Source organism: Stylophora pistillata, chromosome 5 (genome assembly GCF_964205215.1).
Source record: "Stylophora pistillata chromosome 5, jaStyPist1.2, whole genome shotgun sequence".
Lineage (NCBI taxonomy): Eukaryota > Metazoa > Cnidaria > Anthozoa > Scleractinia > Pocilloporidae > Stylophora > Stylophora pistillata.
In genome coordinates this window covers 8,944,888-8,971,774 of record NC_142523.1, presented here as the reverse complement: position 1 = coordinate 8,971,774, position 26,887 = coordinate 8,944,888, and the positions used below count along the sequence as shown (strand labels likewise).

The 26,887-nt window shown below is 42.0% G+C and overlaps 2 protein-coding genes across 3 annotated transcripts in view; both read right to left on the bottom strand.

Annotated features, from left to right (window-relative positions):
* LOC148730117 (uncharacterized) overlaps positions 1–26,887 on the bottom strand; it is a 63,259-nt gene that overhangs the window by 24,280 nt on the left and 12,092 nt on the right. The window lies entirely within an intron of this gene.
* LOC148730120 (uncharacterized) lies at positions 13,400–25,512 on the bottom strand. The gene is made up of 2 exons (XM_088760588.1): positions 17,248–25,512; positions 13,400–15,360 (listed from the first exon to the last, which is right to left on the bottom strand). The coding sequence occupies exons 1-2, from the start codon at positions 25,063–25,065 to the stop codon at positions 15,325–15,327; spliced, it is 7,854 nt and encodes a 2,617-aa protein (XP_088616714.1). The 5' UTR covers positions 25,066–25,512; the 3' UTR covers positions 13,400–15,324.

Below are 26,887 nucleotides of genomic sequence, written 5' to 3'. Positions count from 1 at the left end.
CAAACATGTTTTTACGCGCGAAATATCTTTGTGAATCAAACTCACAGACAAATTTTTCATTTTTGTAAATGGGCTGAGTTTACCTCATGCTAGGTGAATAAAATATATCAATCTTTAAAAAGGCTCATAAACTCATAAACCAACACAGTTACATCAAACTCATTTGCAATTAAACTCACTTGCAATTGACATATGCTCTGTGAGAAGAGAGTGTTTTATATCCTTGTGTACATATAAAACAAAGTTACTAAGACAATGTCAGAACTGCAAGTAGATTAATCAACTATTTATACCAACCTTCGATGTATATTGTATTGAGAACTTGAATGTTTATATTTAATTAGTCGAAAGTTGAAGTAGCTTTTCTGCGAGCTTATTCTATGCGCTGGTGTTCTCTGCATTTGATGTTCTGAAATTGTGTTTTAAAATTGTCTTCGCTTTTAAATAGGTATTCAGTACCTATGGAATATACAGAACACCTCTTGTCCGCTGGCGGATCCGAGTTTAATATCTCTTCCGAGTGAGAAGAGGGAACAGTTAAGAGATATTGTGTGATATGCTGGTGAAGCTCTCTTAAGTAAAAGTGAAAGTCTGCTTAATTTATCCTAACATACAATTTTTTAATGAAAAATCGATTTTTTTGCATTCTACAATATATTTAGCGTTAATCTTCAATCAGAACCATATGTCCCTGAAACAACTTTCCCATTGCGGAATAGGGATATAAAATTATTAGATCTTTTCAAAGGTTCTTTTATTAAAATCATAGCCGCAGTTTTATCATTACTACAAGGTTTTGTTCATTTAATAATAGTAATCTCTGTACCACGATGAGCATAATCAAGAAAAAATCCTGTAAAACTCATTTATGCCTCCTGCTCGCTTGCCAATAACTAAGTGTTGTGCACTGTACATTGCTAGGGGTGAGCACGGTTTGCTGGGAGAATTAAACGGACAACCTTTATTTGCCGTAATTTGGCCACTCATTTGAGTGGCCGTTTATTTTTAATACCAAATCAAATTACAGTGAAACCGGAAATAAAAACCTAATCCCAGCAAAGGTGAGGGCAAACACCCATCGAATGAGGACTCAACGCACCTATGAGAATGCTCGAAAACAATAGGGTGGGGAATGTTTGCCCTGCACCGAAGCTTAACTAAAAGAGGCCCGAAATCAAATATTCGGATGTTTAAGTATCTGCTATTATAAGTCCCGGATGTAACCCATCCGGGATAAAGATAAGACGCGGCGCAGCCTGCATAAATAAATTTATTCCCTTTGGTAATAAATGTCATTTAAATTAAATAGGAAAGAAACAAACGAAAAAATCACGAGTATAAAAACCAGCAAACAAAACTTAAAGAACAAATCGAAAAGCAAAAAGGCTAATCCACAAGATAATTCCCGCAAGATGTTTAAGCTGCACAGTAACCTGGAAAACACGCTATAAAATCATAAAATAACCTGAATTAAGAGCATCTTTATATATGAACTTGATTTCATAAGCTTGTTCATGATCAATAACGTACCATGCCTTCTTCTTTTTTGATCGTCTGGTGGGTGATACACATGAAGAAAATTACAAGTGTAAATATAACGTTGAAAGAAAGGACGATGCAGATTAGTTCGGGGAGGGGGAATCAGGCGAGGAAGGGGAGAAGGGATATGGGGCGGGGGGATATAAGGGAACGGATGGAGGGAAGGGGAGAAATACACAGGTTTCTATCTCCAGATATTCGATTCGGACTAAAATACCGTCGAAACTTATTCCAATGTTGTTTATTGGGTATGGCTCAAATCCATTTCCTTTCCGAGTTGTAACTTCCAAGATGTTTCCTACAGATGAGTCAGGATAGCCATAAGACAGGGAAGGTTTGATCAAACATGGAGGGTAACCGTACAAAATCCACTGATTTTTTCCTTTCATTCATCCACCTTGTATCTCTGTGGGAGTCTCTCTTTCTTCGAGAAAAACTGTTCCTGAATGTCGGCACTCCAGCTCTTCCTAATGCTAACGAAAGACATGCCATAGTATTGCATGGAATATCCTTCCCGCGCATAATTCGACACATAAATAACACACACACATTAAAAATTGCAGCTTTTTCAGCACGGTAAACTATTGCCTTTTCTTCTCTTTCTCGGAATTGAGCAATGTCATTCTTCCTATGAAATAATATTTAAACCCTGAAACAAATTTAGACTGAAATTCTTAGCGAAATAAAAGGAACAATTTTCGGAAACGCAAATTTAGCCAGTACTCGTAAATTTACATGTTATGATATTACAGGTTAATGAGTGGTCCCTTAGAAACCGAAGTTTTAAAGGTTTGCTCATATCATTCTCTGAGGAATAACGTTTTCATGTGCTGGAGATCGATATTTCTCCCCACAAAACTGATGCATGAAAGGGTTCAGTTATGGAATCTTTGTAGTGACTGGGCCGGTGTCGCTAGACTACAATTATTTTCAAATTGCCTTAGCATTGAATTTCCTTCCGGACAAAAACTTGCGCATGCAAAGTGTAATGAATTGGATTCATGGAATATTGCAGTCTGCAATTTCATTCAGTGTTTACATTTACCCGTGACAAGTTTCTTTACACTGTTTGTTTCGCCGATGAATTAGAAGAAATGAATCATAGGCGAGACAGGCCCATCGACGCATTATGATATCTTTTAGCATTTAGCCGAGGCTCCAGTAAGGTGCTCTAAATTGTTTGTAACATTTATTGATTGTAGGAGAATAAAACTACATAACTTACTTGAGCTCTTGAAAGACATGAACTTCTGTTACTTCACGTCTTACTTAGTTGGTTTGTGGTTGCTGTCCGGCCGCCCACGTGCTTGGGTTGTTTTACTCTAAAACCAATATTCGGGGTTCATCCAACAATAAATATTAGGCTGTCCGGCTTTAGAATTACCTGACACATATCATGAAACGATTTGTCCTACCGAAAAGTCGTTATTTTAAGCCAAATAGGCAATCGAAGCTCAGAGCTCTATGTTCGAAGTTCCTGACAGAAGTAAAACATTTTTTACTTGATGGAGTGATAACATATTTGCAATGCAAATAAAACATTCCGTTACCTCACTGTCTGTCATCTAAATGACATTGCGACAAGGGTAAGTGTGATATCTGCTGGTGATACTTTTGCTGCAGTGAACGTGCGTAGTTTTGTCCAGGAAGAGTTGCTCATATGTTATGTGGAAAGTAAACAAAGTGACAGGATTCAAAAAGGGAAGATCAAAACTGAGAGTAAAGACAAAGATAACTTCTTAAGAACTTTTGAGATTAGAAGTCTGAAAACCTTTTCCCAAAGGCAAGAAAACCAGAAATGCAATAAGTACAATGTTCACCTGAAAAAAGCGGCCCGAAATCTAACCCAGACTTGTTGACTTGCATGATATCTGTTTAGATGGGCTTGTTGAGTATGATGTGAGTTTCACAAGACACGATTATAAGATGATTATAACACCAGCACTCCGTTTAATTTCAGACTTTCCAGTGTACAAAGGAACTTTGGCAAAAAAATGAAAAATAATGATAATATGCTACTTTTAATAGCAAAGTCTGTAAGGGCCTATATTCTCAAACAAAGGGAAAGGAATATAGTTCGTGAGGAAGTAGCTGTTAACTAGAGAACGGCTTCGAAGGAGAATTACCATTCTCAGGCCAGTGGAGGCAAACACGAGACTTGCGCGTAGGAGGATGCGGCGAACCACACGCAACAATCGTCCTTCGAGCTCTTACCGACTTCCTCTGGTGCCAGGCTCTGTTCACCTCCAACTTTTAAGTTGGAAAGTACAATTGCTTTGCAGAGAATACGCCACAAGACACAAATTCTTAAACCATTTCTAGGTTGATTGGGCATCAAATATGAGAGAGTGGTTTTTTAAAATAAGGTCACGGAAAGAAGGGCTGGTTTTTGTTAGGTTGGGACGGTAGTGGCGTAGCCAGGTTTTCACTTAGAAAAATATCTGCGCTCCATACGTGAAGTGGCTTACACTGCTGTTTTGTTTTGTGTATCAGCAAGCTTGTCTTCATGCCGTGAAAATGACTGACAAATGGAGTATGATTATAATTAGAGCCATGTGGATTCTACGCATTCGTGAGTTATTAATAACTTTTTTTTTTGACCAAACGGAATTCAAGAGTTTACGGTTTTCTGGGTTTATTTGTTCTAACAACGAACTTTCCCAACCACCAAAACGCAACACAAAAACTACCCAAATGCCATTACGTAACTCTTTTAATAATCAGCCTGAGTTAGCCAATTTAATGAAAGATTGTTGTAGGTTTCGTCGCCGTCAACCATAATATAAACTACTGTTGTTCGGGATTTATATTATTTAAACAATAAACAGTTTTCGAATGTAAAAGGATTACTTCGATATCGAAACTAGAAATTAAAATTACTCCGAAAAGCCAAACATTAATAGCAGCAAAATCACAGACGACCTTTTAAACAGTCACAATTGATGTCTCCATGTTATGTTAAAATCCTGACGGCCTGTGATAGGTTTTGATTGTATATTACACAGACAGAGCTGAATAACATCTGCGCATGTCATACAGACGCCTATAAATCCATAGCAACAATAGGCATTAATTGTATAGCGTAATTTTTAAAATTTTGAATGCCTTAATATCCTTGATCCAACAAGACTGCCTTTTATGGCAAAAATGTAAAAAAGACTATCGGTGAGGACCGCCCAGGTCATGTGGCGAAGTCAACGTAGCCCAACTTGGGGACCAGTCATTTATTACAGGGGGGGGGGTTGGCTGGTGCAAACGGGGTGGGGGTCATGCCTTCTTGTGTAACTGAAAATAGGGGGCTGCATCAAAATTGTGCAACCATGGCCATGTACTTATTGTGCATTCCAATTTCCGTTCTACAAAAAAGAAACAACACTGAAGGAATCAAAAATAAGTCAAATATGACTTATTATCAAAATGATGGCGTAACAAAGCAACATAACATGGTGTATAGCAGTCCTATCACATTAGAATAGCAGATATCGTTAAATTATTGAAGCATCACAGGCTTTGCTCTGCATCAAACAAGCATGCAAAGCTAATGGATGTACAAAGGCACATTACTCAACAACAGATACAGGGTTTTACAGTACACAAGAAGAGGGAAGTCCTTTTTGCAGTTGTGAAAAGGAAGAGGAATACTTATCTTGTGATGATGAAAGCGTTCAAACGGACTATGTCCTTGTCGAGGTTGTCTCGAGTTCAGAGGATGATGATGAGGATGATGATGAGGATGGGGATGATATTCAGATCACCGTGACAACTACTAAATCTGGGAGGAGGGCTACTCGCCATTTGCTTTAAATAGTTGGGTGACTTTTAGTTCAGTTGTATTAAAACTGCTTCTGTGGTTGAGGGTGGGTCATCCTATTTCGTGTACAGACTCGAAGGGAGGCCACATTATGTTATGCAGTGGCAAGAGCAAGGCCCACGGGAATTTATGTATAGGAAAATTAAAATGCACCAGCCCACCCTTCCCCCCCTCTAATAAATGACCGGTCCATTACACGAGATGCACTTTATCAATCGAAATCGAACGGTTGTTTTCAGCAAGGATACAAGGATGAAACTACGATGTCCAAAAGGTATTTCGTGCCCTATTTGAGAGACGTCTGAGGCTAAAGTTTTAAGCTTAACTTCTCTACTTCTGTCTTAATGTAAGGAACAACTGCACCGCTTTTCAATTTTCCAAGTATTCTGCCATTTTAGTTTGGTGTTGCCATGGTTTCGAGCGTGAGCCCGCAAAAGCTCCAAACATTTGACGATGGTTTACATATGTAGGATCGGTTGCGGCACGTGCCAAACGTTACTGACAGAAGTCTATCCCACAGGAATTTTTTTTTCTGCTTTTTCTCAAATTTTCTACATTGCAAGGCAACATAATTAGGTATTGCTTGACTTACTCTGTGTGGGTTATGCTGTATACTAAATTCTTTATGTTTTTGTTTGAATTATCAATTCCGATTTGTTCTTCACTGATCTACGAGTGACAAGCCTAACGCGCTTGAAAAAAAAAACTGCGAATTTAAGATTATCGAATTTTATGTGTTACTAATGCTCATTTCTATGCTCTCATAATACAATGTATTCGAAACAACCAGGTGCAAGTCTCATCACGAACCCAAAGGACTATCTTTCGTTTTACAAACAGCTCTGAAACACCCTACATTTTCCCTTATTTAATTAATATAGCTGAGCCAGACTTATCTGGAAATCCATTGCTTTAACATCTTCCAGACTAAGGTTTAAACTTTCAGTATGTTATCCAAGTAAAAACTACTACTTCCTATTTACGAACAGGTTCTGGTCCACATGTTCTCTCTCTTTCCTGATGTAGCCGCGTAAGTGTATCCCGAACGACTCGTACTTTCTCATCTTCAGGGCCAAAGGTATTGATACATATCGCCAATGCGCGATCAAAACACTCCTTTGCTTCCTGTATCTGACCCTGATAAATGTGCAACACACCCACGTTTTTGTAAGTATCTGCTACCGTGACAAGTTCCGAACTGGACATTTTTAGACAATTATGCGCTCGCTCGTTACAGTCTTTTGCCTGCTTTATGTCACCCAGCTGCCAGTACCCAGGTTATTGTAAGACGTTGCGACATCAACATGGTCAGGTACGAGCTTTTTCACCCGAACATCCAGCGCTCGCTCGAGACAGTCTTTGGTCTGCTTTAGGTCACCCAGCCGCCAGTGGGCCAGACCCAGGTTATTATAAGAAATTGCGACATGAGCATGCTCGGGTCCGAGATTTTTTAGCCAAATATCCAGCGCTTTCTTGTAGTAGTCTTTTGCTTGCTTTAGGTCAGCCAGCTGCCAGTGGACAAGTCCCAGGTTATGGTAAGACATTGCAACATCATTATGCTCGGGCCCAAGCTTTTTCAGGCTTACATCTAGCGCTCGCTTGTGACAGTCTTTCGCCTGATTTAGGTCCCCAGAAACTAGTGGAAAAGACCCAGATTACTGTGAGACATTGCGACATGGACATGCTCAGGTCCGTGCTTTTTCATCCGAATATCTAGGGCTCGGTCGTGACAATCTTTTGCCCCCTTTAGATCACCCAGCTTCTGGTGGACACCACCCAGGTTATTATGATACGTTGCGACATCAACATGCTCAGGTACGTGCTTTTTGAGCCTAACATCAAGCGCTCGCTCGAGACAGCCTTTTGCCTGCTTTAGGTCACCCAGGTGCCAGTAGACAAGACCTAGGTTATTGTAAGACGATGCGACATCAACATGCTCAGGTCCGTGCTTTTCCGGCAAAACGTCCACCGCTCGCTCGTGACAGTCTTTTGCCTGCTTTAGGTCACCCAGGTGCCAGTGGACAATGCCCAGGATATTGCAAGACATTGCGACAGCAACATGCTCAGCTCCGAGCTTCTTCAGCCGAACATCTAGCGCTCGCTCGTGGCAGTCTTTAGCCTGCATTAGGTCATCTAGCTGCCCGTAGACAAGACCCAGGTTATTGCATGACATGGCGACATCAACATGCTCAGGTTCGAGATTTTTCAGCCGAACATCTAGCGCTCGCTCGTGACAGTACTTTGCCTGGTTTAAGTCACCCAGCTGCCAGTGGACAAGACCCAAGTCACTATGAATATCTGTTTTTACTAATTCATCGTTTGTATCTCTCAATTCGATGATGGCTAGTACTGCTGTGAAGTAGCTTTTTGCAGCTGGACATTGAGAGTGCTCGTAGCACCTTCTTCCGAGAGTTGTAAAGACGTTAGAATAGTCCTGCAAAGTTGATCCACCAATTTGAGCGACTTGCGATATTCCTTCTTTTGAAAAGAAGGGGTTGGCGTCTATAATCACTTTTGCCAAATGAGGGACAATTTTCGTGCCAATGATAGAGAATCTTGATCCTCAAATCTGGAGAAGGATAAAGCAGCTCCCAGTATGGATTTGATTTGCTCATCCTTTGTACATTTCTTTGTTACTGAATTAGCAACGTAATGGACGACTCCATGCACTCGAATCTAGACACCGCTCTCCTCTTCGTCAAACAATAACAATGGGCATCGCTTTATCTTTACGCCAATTGCATCTTTATCTTTATATTCCTTTTCCATTTCCATAATGTACTCGACAACAATATCTTTTAATATTGGTCGTGGCGCAGAAAGAGAGAGAAAAGTGAACAAGTGCTCTATAACTCTGTCGGAACTAATTTCCTTTTCCAAGGCGAGTGTTATAGTTGTGGTCATTGTTTTTGGGTAACTTGGGTTTGTCTCGGCTAGAAGGTTCTCAGTTGTGCGTCGCTGTCCTTTTTCAAGTTTCTTCAGATAGTCAATCCAGCCGAAGTTTGGAGCTATTTTACCTTCCCGAACTTGTCTGACGTAGACTGCAGCACTGGCCAAAGCAAGTGGCTGGTGGTCCAAAGACCGTGCAATTTCGTTTTCCATCTCGTCATCAGTGACACCAGAAAGCAGCCTTAACAAGGAGCTGGCATCATCAGGAAACATTCCTTTGCTTACTGAGATGTGCTGGATGAAGGAGCTTTTTAAAGGAATAGACTTGGTGTCTTGTGTTATTATTAGCACCTGGCCTCCCATCCATTGTTGGTTTCCTGGAGCTGGCAACTAAGTATGTACATGAGACAAACTGGTGACATTGTCAACTACTAGCAACCACGACGTGAAAAGTCCAATTCTTGCATTTGTTAGTGTCTTGAGACTTGCAATTTTCTGGTCTGTGCTCAGATTTTTTAATTATAAGTGTCTGTAACTGAGTAATCCGGAGATTTGCAGTGTCGAGCGAAAGAGACATACGATTCCAAAAGTGTTTCTAGATTTTCGGCATCGAGTGTCATGACAAAGGAAATCGCAGAGGGAGTTTCTTTGCTTTCGTCGAAAAATCGCTTGGCAGCAAGACGTGCCAGCTGAGATTTTCCACTTCCAGGGTTTCCGGATAAGTACAAGGTGCTTAAGCTGTTATGGTTGGCATCTTTGAGTTCTATGAGGTGTTGTGTTATTTTATCAACCTCCGATCTGCGAGGGAAGACGTCATGTGTAGGTTCAAGAGGGAGAATACAAGACGGGAAGACTTTGGTCTGGAACTGTTCCTAAAGAGTATGTCGTTGATTCTCTTTTCCTTCCAGTTCCTTGTCTTTTTTCTTTAAGTTTTGTATTCTTCTTTACAACCTCTTATCGAAGATCGTCAACTTTTTTCATAACATCTCTTAACTCTTTCGTCTGAAAACTTGTCTGCGTTTGGATTGCACAGATTTGTAGAGTCGAAAGACCGAGTGCGTGAAATGCATTACTTACCTTAAAAATCGCATTTTGGAAATCTCCACTGGAAAGGTGGCCTCGTGGCATATGCGCAAATTCTTCATTGCGAAATATCCTGAGGTGACTCACATTCGATTTTACAGTTGGATTGATACCCCAAATGCAATCGGAATAAAGAATGGCATAAAACAGCATGGTGCAATCCCAATCCACTCTGTCACCATTGGTCATAGTTTTTAAGAGACGAGCGTTTCTAGTTCTCTTTCCTGGCGACTCACCGTTCCAAAAGTCCATTCCATTTTTCGGTTCATCTTTCCATTCTCCTAGGGTTGCCTTGTAACGATTGTCCCATTCTTGTTTGAAGATTTCCCGCAGGCCTTCAGTTAGTACATCCGTGACAATGTAATAGATCCTGTAGAAATTCAATTGCTCTGTATTGTATTCCACTGGAGCGGCCATATTCTATCAGACCCTATACAAAGGCAGTGTCTCCATTTGTCAAGTCAGTTAGTTGTAACAACTTGTTTACCTTTTCCAAGGACTTAGAACTTTTTAACTTGGTTGAACATTTACTACAATTATGAGTTGAGTGGAACACGGAGAAAGTTTGGGGAGGGGGGTTTAACTGTAGAGTTGTCACTAGCAATTTTCTTCGTTTGGTAACTAAATATCAAGAGATGCGCGTCGCCAACCGTGAAATATGGAAGGCCGCCAAAAGGAGGCAATTGGCACGTCGCCAATTGGGAGCTGGAAACGGAGCTGGTTTCCCATGACAAAAACTCGATTCAAACCTCAAAACTTAGGCGCCAAACTTTCTTCGCTCCTCATTGAACAAAAATTAGTAGTATGTATTTGTTAACTGGTAAGTTTGTGTTTACCATGGAGGTAAGAAGAAAGGGATAATTAACATTAATATTTGAGAAGGGTTTCGTTTCATACAGGTTCTCGACAACCCTTGCAAGGACAAGAAGACGCATAAAGAACACCTTACAGCGAGATGCTCAGGCTGGGGAGCAGGGGTCACATCTGGTAACATGGACCACACTTGATTGGCTAACCCAGGACTGTGCGAGGTGGAGAAGGGAGATTGTCGATGGCCTATGCTCCAGGAAGAACCTGGACCTAAACTAACGGATCAATGTCAGTATCTGAGAAACTGCACACCCACCCCTCACTTAGCCCAACTAAAGTCAATTGACAACAAGTTAGGGCTAATGTTGATTTAGAGGAAGGGTAGCTTCGAAGTTGCTCAGATACATTGATCCAATCAAACCCTAAATTTGAAATGTCCGTTACATGCTCTTACTTTGAGAAACACCAGATTGTGCATGTGTAGTCACGAAATTTATTGTTCGAGTGGTCTCAGGGACCAATGATGATAAGAATGTTATAAAGGTTGATGAAGGGGGGGGTCAATGGTAATGTGATACAAGACGGTCATTCTCACATTCCTACATAGATCAAAGATTTCCTCGGCCCATCATGGATATAAAAAAGGTTTGCCAACACACAATTTTAAGAGAATTTTCGATACATCTCATACGACATCGATTAAGATCGAGGCCGCGCGAGACAATATGTCCCTTAGGCGACCTGCTTACTGACTTACTGAGTCGGCAAGTCCCAGCATTTATTTGGACGCAGTAATAGAAAAGTCGCGTGTTACTGACAACTCATTCATTCATTTGTTCGAATCGACATTATTCAACTAACTTCAGTTGAATACAATTTACATTTCCTAGAATGTTTGAATTCAAATTAAAAAACTCGAAGAAAACGTCATTTTTTCAAGTTAATTTAATTATTATTATTTCAACAGTGATTTTTACATTCCCACACAGATCGAAGATCTCCTCGGCCCATAATTGATAAAAGAAAGGTTTGCAAACACAAATTTTAAGAGAATTTACGAAGCTTTTCTGGCTCTGCATCTCATACAACAACAACAACGATCGAGGCCACGCGAAACAAAATGCTCTTTGAACGACCTGGTACTGGCTCGGCCAATTCCAGCATTCGTTTGGACGCTGTAATAGCAAAATCGCGTGTTAAACCTGGGAACTCATTCATTAAATCGAATAGACATTCTTCAAATGAAGTCATTTAAATGAACAAAACGACATTTCTCAAGGTATAGATTTTTCTTTGTCGTAAGATCAAAATTGAAATTTAAAACATTTCAAGAGAAGAAAAGGCATGTAAGAGCAGTTTAACTCGTGATAAATAACACAGCGGATTGGCGGTCTTTTATTCGATTTCCGCATCAGTGATCATGCAAAGGCTGCAATCATCGATATCTTATCTATAAAGTTGTCTTGAAAAACAACAAATGATAGCCGGTACTAGCCCACAAAAATCTTTTCTGAATTTCATTTATCATATCTACAGTATGTATCGGGTGGTAACTTGAAATTCCTTCTATAAAGTACCCTTGTGAGATGTTAACGTTGTTTGCAACTTGTTTGCTTGACCCAGCAGAACATGTAACTTAATTGCATCCGTAATGATGAATAAAGTAACCGCGAGATCGCATACGTTTTCATACTTAAACCTGTTGTTTCAGTTGGCAATCCACAGGAGAATCCTGCTAACTCGAACTCCAAAGGGAAATGAAAAATAATTCGAATTAGTAAAGCTTCGAGTTATCGGGATTGGATTTGAATTGAAATAATCCCGGTTATAATTAATTTCGAACCACGTGTATACAATTCTTGTAAAATAACCGTCGTTTTTTGGAACCTTTACTTTGTTCAGTGTAAGAACGTTTACACGAGTTACTTTTTCATAAACGTTACCAAGTTCATTTCGATCGCGATTATTTAGTTCATATCGGTCAGTCAGTTATGTTTTGATACCCGGACGTTTCTCGAACGACTTTATCAGGGTAAATTTGAGCTAAGGAACGGTAAAATTAGTTGAGTTAAACGACTTCAAATTCAAGGGAAGTTCAATCCTGTTCGAGTTAACGATTGTGAGGTTCTACTGTATTGAGGAAGCAAAGCACAGTTTCTCAAATGGGTCGAAAAACAGAATTTTGTACTGCAACGCGGTCAGTTACAAGAAGAGGACAGAAAGCATATTTAGTTCAAAGTAAAACGGCATGAATTTTATTTTTCCCGATATATTTTTGAAGAAAAATTAGTTTTAAAGTTGACAAAGAATAAAATATATAAGTTTTGAGAAAGATACGAATCTATCTATCTAACAGTTTAAAAAGAGAAAAATAAAGACTGCTGCATTAAATAATGCAAATTATTATCCAACTGTGCTTCGTAGAGTACAAAAGATGCGCGAGACGAGTACAAATATCATGCGATATTTGTACTCCAGAAATATCCTCTTTGTTTGTATTTTGACTCGCCCTACGGGCTCGTAAAAATACGGCAGAACTCGTAAAAATTCTCAGCGATATTGCACAACAAAAGATCTAATAAGATATCTACCAAAATCGTCCGAAAGTTTTATTCAATTTCTTGAGACAAAATAAGAATCGATGAGGCTTACCGCTTTAGAAGTTTGGGAACTGAAAAGTCGAGCTCTTAAAGAGTCAATGAACAGATGACAAGTAAGTAAGTTCCGCAGTCTTCGGCAGAAAAGCGAAGGTGAACCAAATATTTTCAACGGGTCGATCTCGTGATGTCCATTAGAATGCTTCTGTTTTTATTTAGGAGTACGGACAATAACTCGCTTTCACACACGTCGCTACCAGCCATGCAAATTTTTTGGAACAAAAGAGAAATTTACTTCAGAATAGAGTTCAAATCCCAAAGCGCTGACCTGGTCCACCAAGTGTGACTGAGGGGTAGGACATTTCCTCTAACCGCTCAGTTCTACAGGTATCATATGTGAGTATGTTGGGTAGTGTTAATCTTGTGCCCAGATCCTACCGTACGAATCATTGCAACGTGGAAGGTCGGGGTACGATATTATCTTAATCGTTGTATCAGAAACAAATTAAGATAAGGATAACATATGGACACAGCTGGAGCAAGACAAAGACAGATCTAAAAATACCAACTGATGTTTTCTTCGTACAAAGACAGTTTAGTTTCTCGTCAAAATATCGTATCGGGCAAGCAGGAAACATATCAAACTCACGGGGTACAAACAGTCTCTTACTGAATTTCATGACCACGCCCACTTCATCAGCCCACTCAAATCGAGTGCGATTTTTGGATGTTATATCATCTTGCCGACTCTCTGTATAAAAAGTTAACAATGTACCACCGAAATATTGAACTAAGATATCATGGCTTTCCATTTTGTGTATTTTCGTACTACAAAGTAAAGTTTTTCCCTCGTCATTTTCACCTTTTCCTGAGCGGGTCCGTCAAAATTAAGAAGGCGTTCGTGGTCAAAACAAGACCGAGCAAGGAGTCTTGGGCTATTTCTCTCTTTCGCAAGCGCATATTGAAAATGTACCGCCAAAATCAAAGAGAGGAACAAATTTCCTTTGTTTTGATATGTAAATTGTCGAAGAAGGAGCAGATTGAACCTCGTCAAATGGCTATTCAAAACAGCCACACCTTCCTCCTTTTGCTCGTTTCCTGTTTTATAAGCGTGAAAGCAGTGGGAGAAGAATCGGGTAGCTCGGAAAGCGCTTCACCATCGTTTACTTACGAGATAAACAAGTAAGATTTGTAAAGTTATTTTCCGAAAGAGTCGGAATAAATACATTTTTTTCAGGTTAGATTGCTGTTTTTACCCTAAACGTCGTCCAATAAATTTTTGTTGCAGCCTACTAATCTATACAATTTCGAAGGAAAATATTCAGATGCCTCACCGTCCCCGAAGGGGGTTCTGTCCTGGTGTACCGGTTCACAAGGGAATTACCATTGTTCTTTCTTTGTTTAGGAGTTATCGGTTAGCTATTGTGTATTGTTTGGTCTTTTGTATTGGCTCTTGTGAACCGGTACACGCGGACAGAACCCCGAAGGGTCTCCACTCATCGAAGTGTGTACTGTAGCCAATGTAGTGAATTTTCAGTCTCTTGTTGGGTTTGTCAACCTCCGTGACTTCAATATCATACAATTTTGTATCTTTTCTCTGTGAAATGACCTTTTTAACAGGGGTGTATGCTGATTATTCGTTGCAGAATCGCTTTGCTTCTCTTATCTCTCTCTTTGGCTTGTCCGCCATTTTGAAAATTTGCTCAGGAGGGCATCTGGGTTAGCGGCCGCGCCAGGCTGGAACCGACAAAAACAAATGTCCATCGCAGTGGGGAAACAGTTTGATATGTTTAGAAACCTACTCATTTATGAAATGAACTTTGTAAAGTTTAATTCATTTTATTCCTCGAGAGAATTAAGAAGAAGAGCTTTTTCTACGTATAAGAGATTATATAAACAGTTTGTAGACTGTTGCTGTACATGCCTTAGACTGAATCATTGTCTTTGGAAGAAAGACTAGCAGTCAAAGCTGTTCATCTATAGCGTTATCAATTTCGAATCTTCCAATTTAGTATCTCTCCACAAGTCTCTGAAATGTACACCAAAGCTAACCGGACACTCGGATACGTTAGACGGAATTCAAGAACCATCAAGAGCACAAGTATAAGGCGTTCGATGTATCTTGCCCTTGTTCGACCTCACCTTGGCTACGCTACCTAGGTGTGGGCCTTACAACGGAAGAAACTCATTAGACAAGTTGAACGAATTCAGAGACGTGCCACAAAGTTTATTTTGGGACTACCGTTCCGTTGCGATATGTCATACAAAGAGAGACTCATGAAACTGAAACTATTGCCCTTAACGTACTGGCATGAGTATGTTGACTTGATATTCTTTCTCAAGTTAGTCAATGGCCTTGTGGATTGTAACCCAACAATTTTACCTAAAGTTCGCTCGGCCCGGCCCACAAGATCAACTACTTTTTGAGCTTCAGAGCAATTCGTAATTCCTAAATGTAAAACATTCACTTTTCAAAAGTCTTTTATAATTAGATCTACACGCATCTGGAACACAATATAAGTATTTAAATGGGCTTTTTGAGCATGATATGAATTTCATAAGACACCAAGGAAAACTTGGTTGTAACACAAGCACTCAGCTAAATCTCGGATTGAAAAGTGTCCAAAGGAACTGGAAAAGAAAAAAGACAATACTTAAAAAACAATAATGATAATATGCTACTTCTACTGGCGCAATCTATAAAAGCCTATATCCTCAACTAATGGGAAAGGAAAGTTGTTCATTAGGAAGAAACCGTTAACTAAAGAACGGTTGCGAAGGAGACTCGGAATTTTAGGCCAGAGGAGGTAAACACGAGACATACGCACGGAAGGATGCAGCGGACCACACGCAACAATCGTCCTTCGAGCTCTACCCAACCTCCTCTCACGCCAGGCTCTGTTCGCCTCAAACTTCAACCTAATTGCTTTGCAGAGAATGCGCTACAAGACACGAACTCTTAAACCATTTCTAGGTTGATTGGGAATCGAATAGGAGATAGAGCTTTCTTGATGCTTATGGAAACAAGAGCTTCGTAGGTTGGCAGGTAGTGGAGTAGCTATGATTTCACATGTACGAATTTCTGTGCTCCTTACGTAAAGCGGCTTACACCGCTGCTCTATTTGGTGTGTCAGCAAGCTCGTGTTCACGCCGCGAAAATGACTGACAAATGCGTATGATTAGGTCCATGTGGATTCTACGCGCGGTTTTTTGCAAAACGGAATTCTAGGGTATACAGATTTCTAGAGGTATTTGCTCTATCAACGAACCTTTCCCACTAATAAAACGCAACACAAAAACTATACAAATGCAATAACGTAACTCCTTTAATAATCAGGCTGAGCTAACCTACTAATGGTAAGATTGTTGTAGGTTTCATCGCCTTTAATCATAAAATTACAATACCTACAGCAGGCCAATAGCTACTATTGTTCACGATTCAACTATGAACAATTTTCAAATTTTTAACGAGTTACTTCGATATCAAAAACTAGAAATTAAACTTACTTGGTCTAGAGGAACCATACTGCGAAAAAAGTAAAAAAATCGTTGCAACAAAGTCACAGACGACTTTTTAAACTGTTACGACTGATGTCTCTATGTTATGTAAAAATCCTGATAGCGAGTGACAGGTATTGATTCTATATTACACAGACAGAACTGAATAACATCTGCGCATGTCACATAGATGCCTATAAATCTATAGCAACGGTATGTATTAATTGATGTGGCGTAATTTTAAATAAAATTTAAAGCCTTAATATCCTTAATCCATTAAGACTACTTTTTAGGGCAAAAGCATTAAAAAAAAAAAAAAACTATCGCTGAGGACCGCTCAGCTCAAGTGTTGGTATCAACGTAGCCGAATTTACTCCAAATGCATTTTGACGATCGAAATAAAACGGATTATTCCAGCAAATATGAGACTATGATGTATAAAAAATGTTTCCTATCCCTTTTGAGAGACATCTGAGGCGTAAGTTTGAAGCTTGATTTCTCTACTAGTGTCGTAATCTAGGGGAAAAAAAACTGCACCGCGTTTCAAATTTTAAACATTCTGTCCTTTTTAGTCTAGTGTTGCTATGGTTACATGAGTGAGCTTGCAAAAGTTCCTGAGATTTAAATGTGGTTTTCACCTCTGCCTTTTACAGATCGGTTACAGCACGTGCCAAACGTAAAAGACCGCACTCTGATCAGCTCTTTAACTTGTAATGTTAATTGCTAGAAGTCTGCCTTACAGGGGAATATTGTCTGTTGTTCCTTAAATTTACTAGATTACTATGCATCGCATTAGGTGTTGCTTGGCTTAATTCTGTATTAGTATGCTGTACACAATGAAGCCTTCATATCTTTCTTTGAACTCTCAGTTTTGATTTGATCTTCCCTGATCTACGAGTAACGAGCATAACGCCCTAAACAATTACGATTTAAAAAATTTATGATTGTTGAACTTTATGGGTTACTAATGTTAAGTTCTGCTGTACGTAGCTGAGCAAGTACATTCTGAACAAATCTCACCTCGCCACCTTCAGGGCCAAAGTTCTTGACATAAATGGCCAATGCAAGATCATAACACTCCTTTGCTTTTTGGATGTGACCCCAATAATTGTGCACAGCGCCCAGGTTTATGTAAGTATTCGCTACCTTGACGTGTTCCGGACCAAATAATTTAAGGCGAACATATAGCGCTCCCTCATGACAGTCTTTTGCCTGCTTCAGGTCACCCAGTCGCCGGTGGACATCGCCAAGGTTATCGTAAGACATTGCGACATGAACATGTTCAGGTCCGAGCTTTTTTAGCCAGACATACAGCGCTCGCTCATGACAGTCTTTTGCCTGCTGTAGGTCACCCAGCTGCTGGTGGACAAGGCCTAGGTTATTGTAAGAAGTTGCGACATCACAATGCTCAGGTCCGAGCTTTTTCAGCTGAACATCCAACGCTCGCTCGTGACAGTCTTTTGCCTGCATTAGGTCACTCTGCCGCCGGTGGACAAGGCCCAGGTTGTTGTAAGACCTTGCAACATCAACATGCGAAGGTCCGAGCTTTTTCAGCTGAACATCCAGCGCTCGCTCGTGACAGTCTTTTGCCTGCTTTAGGTCACCCAGCTGCTGGTGGACAAGGCCCAGGTTATCGTAAGACATTGCGACATGAATATGCGAAGGTCCAAGCTTTCTCAGCCGAAAATCCAGCGCTCGCTCGAGACAGTCTTTTGCCTGCTTTAGGTCACCCTGCTGCTGGTGGACAAGGCCCAGGTTATTGTAAGACATTGCGATATCAACATGCTCAGGTCCGAGCTTTTTCAGCCGAATATCCAGCGCTCGCTCGTGACAGTCTTTTGCCTGCTTCAGGTCACCCAGCTGCCGGTGGACATCGCCAAGGTTATCGTAAGACGTTGCAACATCAACATGCGAAGGTCCGAGCTTTTTCAGCCAAACGTCCAGAGCTCGTTCGTGACAGTCTTTTGCCTGCTTTAGGTCACCCTGCTGCTGGTGGACAAGGCCCTGGTTATAGTAAGACATTGCGACATTAACATGCTCAGGCCCGAGCTTTTTCAGCCAACCATCCAGTGCTCGCTCGTTACAGTCTTTTGCCTGCTTTAGATCACCCAGCTGCCGGTGGACATTCCCAAGATTATGGTATGACGTTGCAACATCAACATGCTCAGGTCCGAGCTTTTTCAGCCAAACATCCAGCGCTCGCTCGTTACAGTCTTTTGCCTGCTTTAGATCACCCAGCTGCCGGTGGACATCGCCAAGGTTATCGTAAGACGTTGCAACATCAACATGCGAAGGTCCGAGCAATTTCAGCCGAACTTCCAGAGCTCGTTCGTGACAGTCTTTTGCCTGCTTTAGGTCACCCTGCTGCTGGTGGACTTCGCCAAGATTATTGTAAGACACTGCCACATCAACATGCTCAGGTCCGAGCTTTTTCAGCCGAACATCCAGCGCTCGCTCGTTACAGTCTTTTGCCTGCTTCAGGTCACCCAGCTGCCAGTGGACAATGCCAAGGTTATAGTAAGACATTGCGACATGAACATGCAAAGGTCCGAGCTTTTCCAGCCAAACATCCAGTGCTCGCTCGTGACAGTCTTTTGCTTGCTTTAGGTCACCCAGCTGCCGGTGAACATCGCCAAGGTTATTGTAAGACATTGCAACATCAACATGCGAAGGTCCGAGCTTTTTCAGCCGCACATTCAGCGCTCGCTCGTGACAGTCTTTTGCCCGCTGTAGATCACCCAGCTGCTGGTGGACAAGGCCTAGGTTATTGTAAGACATTGCGACATCAACATGCTCAGGCCCGAGTTTTGTCAGCCAAACATCCAGTGCTCGCTCGTTACAAAATGTTGCCTGCTTTAGGTCACCCAACTGCCGGTGGACTTCGCCTAGGTTATTGTAAGACATTGCAACAAGAACATGAGAAGGTCCGAGCTTTTTAAGCAGAAAATCCAGCGCTCGCTCGTGACACTCTTTTGCCTGCCTTAGGTCACCCAGCTGCTGGTGGACAAGGCCCAGGTAATTGTAACACATTGCGACATCAACATGCTCAGGTCCGAGCTTTTTCAGCCAAACATCTAGCGCTCGCTCGTGATAGTCTTTTGCCTGCTTTAGATCACCCAGCTGCCGGTGGACATCGCCAAGGTTATCGTAAGACGTTGCAACATCAACATGCGAAGGTCCGAGCTTTTTCAGCCGAACTTCCAGAGCTCGTTCGTGACAGTCTTTTGCCTGCTTTAGGTCACCCTGCTGCTGGTGGACAAGGCCCTGGTTACAGTAAGACATTGCGACATTAACATGCTCAGGCCCGAGCTTTTTCAGCCAACCATCCAGTGCTCGCTCGTTACAGTCTTTTGCCTGCTTTAGATCACCCAGCTGCCGATGGACATTCCCAAGGTTATGGTATGACGTTGCAACATCAACATGCGAAGGTCCGAGCTTTTTCAGCCGAACATCCAGCGCTCGCTCGTGACAGTCTTTTGCCTGCTTCAGGTCACCCAGCTGCCAGTGGACATTGCCAAGGTTATAGTAAGACATTGCTACATGAACATGCAAAGGTCCGAGCTTTTCCAGCCAAACATCAAGTGCTCGCTCGTGACAGTCTTTTGCCTCCTTTAGGTCACCCAGCTGCCGGTGAACATCGCCAAGGTTATTGTAAGACATTGCAACATCAACGTGCGAACGTCCGAGCTTTTTCAGCCGAACATCAAGCGCTCGCTCGTGACAGTCTTTTGCCTGCTTTAGATGACCCAGCTGCTGGTGGACAAGGCCCACGTTATTGTAATACATTGCGACATTAACATGCTCAGGCCCAAGCTCTTTCAGCCAAACATCCAGCGCTCGCTCGTGACACTCTTTTGCCTGGTTTAGGTCACCTAGCTGCTGGTGGACAAGGCCCAGGTTATTGTAACACATTGCGACATCAACATGCTCAGGTCCGACCTTTTTTAGCCAAACATCCAGCGCTCGCTCGTGACAGTCTTTTGCCTGCTTTAGGTTACCCAGCTGCCGGTAAACATTGCCAAGGTTATGGTAAGACGTTGCTACATGAATATGCTCAGGTCCGAGCTTTTTCAGCCGAACATCCAGCACTCGCTCGTGACACTCTTTTGCCTGATTTAGGTCACCCAGCTGCTGGTGGACAAGGCCCAGGTTATTGTAACACATTGTGACATCAACATGCTCAGGTCCGAGCTTTTTCAGCCGAACATCCAGCGCTCGCTCATGACACTCTTTTGCCTGCTTTAGGTCACCCTGCTGCTGGTGGACAAGGCCTAGCTTACCGTAAGTAATTGCGACATCATCGTGCTCAGGTCCGAGCTTTTTTAGCTTAATATCCAGCGCTCGTTCGTGACAGTCTTTTGCCTGCTTTAGGTCACCAAGCTGCCGGTGGACATAGCCAAGGTTATTGTAACACATTGAGACATGAACATGCGAAGGTCCGAGCTTTTTCAGGCAAACATTCAGTGCTCGCTCGTGACAGTCTTTTGCCTGCTTTAGATCACCCAGCTGCTTGTGGACAAGGCCCAGGTTATTGTAAGACATTGCGACATCAACATGCTCAGGCCCGAGCATTTTCAGGCTACCATCCAGTGCTCGCTCGTTGCAGTCTTTTGCCTGCTTTAGGTCACCCAGCTGCCGGTGGACTTCGCCAAGGTTAAGGTAAGACATTGCAACATGAACATGCAAAGGTCCGAGCTTTTTCAGCCGAAAATGCAGCGCTAGCTCGTGACAATCTTTTGCCTGCTTTAGGTCACCCAACCGCTCGTGGACAATGCCCAGGTTATTGTAAGACATTGCAACATGAACATGCTCAGGTCCGAGCTTTTTCAGCCAAACATTCAGTGCTCGCTCGTGACAGTCTTTTGCCTGCTTTAGATCACCCAGCTGCCGTTGGACATCGCCAAGGTTATTGTAAGACATTGCAACATGAACATGCGAAGGTCCGAGCTTTTTTAGCCGAAAATCCAGCGCTTGCTCATGATAGTCTTTTGCCTGGTTTAGGTCACCCAGCTGCTGGTGGACAAGGCCCAGGTTATCGTAAGACACTGCGACATCAACATGCTCAGGTCCGAGACTATTCAGCTGAATATCTAGTGCTCGCTCGTGACAGTCTTTTGCCTCCTTTAGGTCACCCAGCTGCCGGTGGACATCGCCAAGGTTATTGTAAGACGCTGCAACATGAATATGCGAAGGTCCAAGCTTTCTCAGCCGAAAATCCAGCGCTCGCTCGAGACAGTCTTTTGCCTGCTTTAGGTCACCCTGGTGGTGGTGGACAAGGCCCAGGTTATTGTAAGACATTGCGATATCAACATGCTCCGGTCCGAGCTTTTTCAGCCGAATATCCAGCGCTCGCTCGTGACAGTCTTTTGCCTGCTTCAGGTCACCCAGCTGTCGGTGGACATCGCCAAGGTTATCGTAAGACATTGCGACATGAACATGCTCAGCTCCGAGTTTTTTTAGCCAAACACACAGCGCTCGCTCGTGACACTCTTTTGCCTGCTTTAGATCACCCAGCTGCTGGTGGACAAGGCCCAGACTATTGTAAGACATTGCGACATCAACATGCTCAGGTCCGAGCTTTTTCAGCGAAACATCTAGTGCTCGCTCGTTAAAGTCTTTTGCCTGCTTTAGGTCACCCAGCTGCCGGTGGACATCGCCAAGGTTATTGTAAGACGTTGCAACATGAACATGGGAAGGTCCAAGGTTTTTCAGCCAAAAATCCAGCGCTCGCTCGTGACAGTCTTTTGCCTGCTTTAGGTCACCCTGCTGCTGGTGGACAAGGCCCAGGTTATTGTAAGACATTGCGACATCAACATGCTCAGGTGCGAGCGTTTTTAGCTGAACATCCAGCGCACGCTTGTGACAGTCTTTTGCCCTGTTCAGGTCACCCAGCTGCCGGTGGACATCGCCAAGGTTATTGTAAGACGTTGCAACATGAACATGTGAAGGTCCGAGCTTTTTCAGGCAAACATTCAGTGCTCGCTCGTGACAGTCTTTTGCCTGCTTTAGGTCACCCTGCTGCTGGTGGACAAGGCCCAGGTTACTGTAAGACTTTGCAACATCAACATGTTCAGGTCCGAGCTTTTTCAGCTGAACATCCAACGCTCGCTCGTGACAGTCTTTTGCCTGCATTAGGTCACTCTGCTGCCGGTGGACAAGGCCCAGGTTGTTGTAAGACATTGCAACATCAACATGCGAAGGTCCGAGCTTTTTCAGCTGAACATCCAGCGCTCGCTCGTGACAGTCTTTTGCCTGCTTTAGGTCACCCTGCTGCTGGTGGACAAGGCCCAAGTTATTGTAAGACACTGCCACATCAACATGCTCAGGTCCGTGCTTTTTCAGTTGAACATCCAGCGCTCGCTCGTGACAGTCTTTTGCCTGCTTTAGGTCACCCAGCTGCCGGTGGACATCGCCAAGGTTATTGTAAGATACTGAGACATGAACATTCGAGGGTCCGAGCTTTTTCAGCCAAACATTCAGTGCTCGCTCGTAACAGTCTTTTGCCTGCTTTAGGTCACCCTGCTGCTGGTGGACAAGGCCCAAGTTATTGTAAGAATTTGCGACATCAACATGCTCAGGCCCGAGGTTTTCTAGACGAACATCCAGTGCTCGCTGGTGACAGTGTTTTGCCTTCTTTAGGTCACCCATGTGCATGTGGACAAGACCCAGGTTACCATAAATCGCTGTTTTTCGTAATTCATTACTTGGGTCTCTTAAATTGACGATTGCTAGGAGTGCTGTAAAGTAGCTTCTCGCCGCTGGATATTGAGAGTGCTCGTGGCACATAATTCCGAGGGTTGTAAAGACGTTAGAATAGTCCTGCAGGTTGAACATATCAATTTGAGCAACTTGAGATAGTCCGTCTTCAGAAAAGAAATGTTCGGCTTCTGTAATCACTTTTGCCAGATGAGGAACAATTTTTGTGCCAATGACTAGAGAATCTTGATCCCCGAATTTGGAGAAGGATGAAACAGCCCCTAGTATGGATTTGATTTGCTTATCCTTTTCAGATTTCTTTGTTACTGAATTAACAATGTCATGGACGACTCCATGCACTCGAATGTAAACGCCGCTCTCCTCTCTGTCAAACAACAACAATGGGCATCGACTTATCTTTACCTCAATCGCATCTTTATCTTCTAATTGCTCTTCCATTTCCATAATATAGTCGACGACAATATCCTTTAGTATTGGTTGTGGCACACAAAGAGAGAGAAAAGTAAACAAGTGATCTAAAGCTGTGTCGGATCTCATTATCTTTTCTAAGGCGAGTGTTGTCGCTGTGGTCATTGTTTTTGGGTAACTTGGGTTTGTCTCGGCAAGAATATTCTCAATTGTACTTCGCTGCCCTTTCTCAAGTTTCTTTAGAAAGTCAGTCCAGCTGAATTTTGAAGCTATTTTACTATCCCGAACTTGTCTTACATAGATGGCGGCACTAGCCAAAGCCAGTGGCTGGTACTCCAAAGTTCGTGCAATTTCTTTTTCTATCTCGTCATCAGTGACACCAGATAGGAGCCTTAACATGGAGCAGGCATCATCAGGTAACATTCCTTTGTTTACTGAGATGTGCTGAATGAAGGAGCTTTTTAAAGGAATAGACTTGGTGTCTTGTGTCGTTATCAGTGACTGGCCCCTCGCCCATTGTTGATTTTCTGGACCTGGCAAATAAGTATGTACATGTGACAAACTAGTGACATTATCAACTATCAGCAACCACGACGTGTACAGCTCAATTTTTGCGCTTATTAGCGTCTTGAGACTTGCAATTTTTTCGTCTGTGCTCAGATCTTTGGAATTACGAGTTTCTGTAACTGAGTAATCTGGACATTTACAGTGTCGAGCAAAGGAGACATACGATTCCAAAAGTGTTTCTGAACTTTCTGCATTAAGTGTCATGACAAATGAAATCGCTGACGGAGTTTCTTTGCTCTTGTCGAAAAATCGCTTGGCTGCTAAACGGGCCAGCTGAGATTTTCCACTTCCAGGGTTTCCGAGTAAGTACAAGGTGCTTAAGCTGTCATGGTTGGCATCTTTCAGTTCTATGAGGTGTTGTGTGATTTTATCAACCTCCGATCTGCGAGGGAAGACGTCGTGTGTAGGTCCAGGAGGAAGAATACAAAATGGTAAGACCTTCGTTTGCAGCTGTACCTCAAGGGTCTGTCGTTGATTCTCTTTTTCTACGAGTTTCGTTTCTTTTTCAGCAAGTTCCTTGTCTTTCTCATCGAGTTGCGATGCTTTTTCTTGTAGTTCCCTTTCTTTTTCTTGAAGCTTTGTTTCCTTCTCGATAACTTCTTGTTGAAGGTTGTCAACTTTCTTCAGAACATTTCTTAACTCTCTCGTCGGGAAACTTGTCTGAGTTTGGATTTCACGGATTTGCTGAGTGGGAAGACCGAGTGCGTGAAATGCAGTATTTACCTTTAAAACCGCATCTTGAAAATATTCGCTGGAAAGGTAGCCTCGTGGTCTATGCGCAAAGTCTTCATTACGAAATTTTCTGAGAACATCCACATTTGACTGAACAGCTGGATGGAGATTGCAGATGCAATCTGAATAAAGAATGGCATAAAACAGCATGGCACAATCCCATTCCGCTCTGTCACCATTGATGATAGTTTTCAAGAGAAGGGCGTTTTTTCTTCTGTTTCCTGGTGATTCATGGCTCTTAAAGTCCATTCCATTTTTCGGCTGATCCTTCCATTCTCCCAGAGTTGCCTTGTAGCGATTGTCCCATTCTTGTTTGAAGATTGTTCGAAGGCCTTCAGTTAGTACATCGGTGACAATGTAACAGATCCTATAGTAATTCAGCTGCTCCTCAGTATATTCCATAGGGGCGGCCATATTCAATCAGACCCTTTACAAAAGAGGTGTCTCCATTAGTTAAGTCAGTTAGTTATCTTTTTTAAGGACTTAGAACTTTTAAACTTGTTTAAACATTTACTACGATTATAAGTTGAGTGAGACACCGACAAAGTTTGGGGACGGAGGTTTGACGGTAAAGTTGTCAAAGGCAATTTTCTTCGTTGGCTAATCAGATCTCAAGAGCTACGCGTCGCCAACTGTCAAATGTGGAAGAGGGTATCAATGGGATTAACTGTCAACCGTGAAATGGCCAAAATATTAAGACTATTAGCCGTCAACCGTCAAAAACTCAATATTTTTACTGTCAACCATCAAATAAGCAAGCCAATGTTAGCCGTTAAATGTCTCCGATATCCCTAGTTAAGAACTAAACGATTGCCTTAATTGGGGTTAAGTTCTGTTGTTTATGAATAAAAGTTTTGATATATCACAAAAATAAATTTATGTAAGTCCTTTAACTCCTAGTCGCAAGTAAAACTGGTCAGCGACAGAACTGACTTCCGGTGTGGTAACACTTCCGCTGTCGTATAACTTTTGTCGCTTCTCACTCAACTGAGAATGGTAGTATGCATTTGTTAACTGGTAAGTTTGTGATCACTCTTTATACTCTTTCGCCTCCTACAGAGTATAAAGGGGGGAGGGGAAAGGGGGACTGTAGAAATTCACTGCTAGAGCTTCATGGGGGGAAAAGTCAATTGTATTGTGATAGAATACGGTCATTTTCACTTCCCCACACAGATCAAAGATTTCCTCAACCCATCATGAACAGAAGAACGGTTTGTAAACACACAATTTTTAAGAGAATTTACGAAGCTTTTGTGGCTCTGCATCTCATACAACAACAACAAAGATCAAGGCTACACGAAGCAACATGCCCCTTGAGCGACATGTTCATGGTTCGGCCAATTCCAGCGTTCATTTTGAAGCAGTAATTTCAAGTCCCGTACTGGCAACTCGTTACCACTGATTCATTTAATGAAATCAACATTCTTCAACTGGCGTCAATCGAATACGATTTACATTTCCTAGAATGTTCAAATTCAAATTTAAAAAAATCTGTAAAAACTTTTAAAATATTTTTAGGTAAGAAAAAGCTTGTAAGGTTAATTTAAGTCGTCACATATAACACAGTGGTTCATCGTTCTTTTCTTCCGTTTCTGCATCAGTGATCATACTGAGGCCGTTATCACCAACATCTAATCTGCAAAATTGTCTTGAAAAACAACAAATAATAACCGACACTGGCGAGAAACCTTTCTTTCATGAAAAGATAACGTCAGATATTAAAGGTCATGTTTAGACGCCAAACTTTTTACGAAAAATATTAAATATTGTTATATACCTAGACTTTCACTCAACAAAACGAGCACTGTTATTGGTTGATTCTTGGTCAACCTACCCCTGATCAAATACAAATTTACCCCGACCGGAATACAATTGCGTAATTATTGCCCGCGCCGAATACAACAGCATGTTTTTGCCATATGATGGTTTAAGGGGAAAGTCTAAATATGTAACAAACCACTTAATGTATCATCCCTCGAAAATCTAGTCAGTTTTCTTTTCGCTCGATTCCAGTGTCCCAAACAGTTCTCACAACAGTTCCGCGAAAACTGCTTCCTAAATCCTTGAGAGAATTGCTTTTGCTTCAGCGCAAAAGCCTTTCATCAGAGCCGAAATCAGTCGTTCAAGATTCGTTAAAAGTTTAGTCGAAAAGAGGCTTGGGGCGAATTTTCAATAAAGCATAAGAACTATTGAAGAAGCTGTTCTTTAATCTGTACCCGAGGTATTAGGCTCGCTG

Excerpts from the sequence above, each read along its gene's own strand:
- LOC148730120 (XM_088760588.1), bottom strand. The coding sequence starts at position 25,065 with ATGGCCGCCCCTATGGAATATACTGAGGAGCAGCTGAATTACTATAGG. Across the intron at positions 15,361-17,247 it reads TTGGCCCTGAAGGTGGCGAG|TTCCTTTGGACACTTTTCAA; the intron begins GTGAGATTTGTT and ends TTTCTTTTCCAG.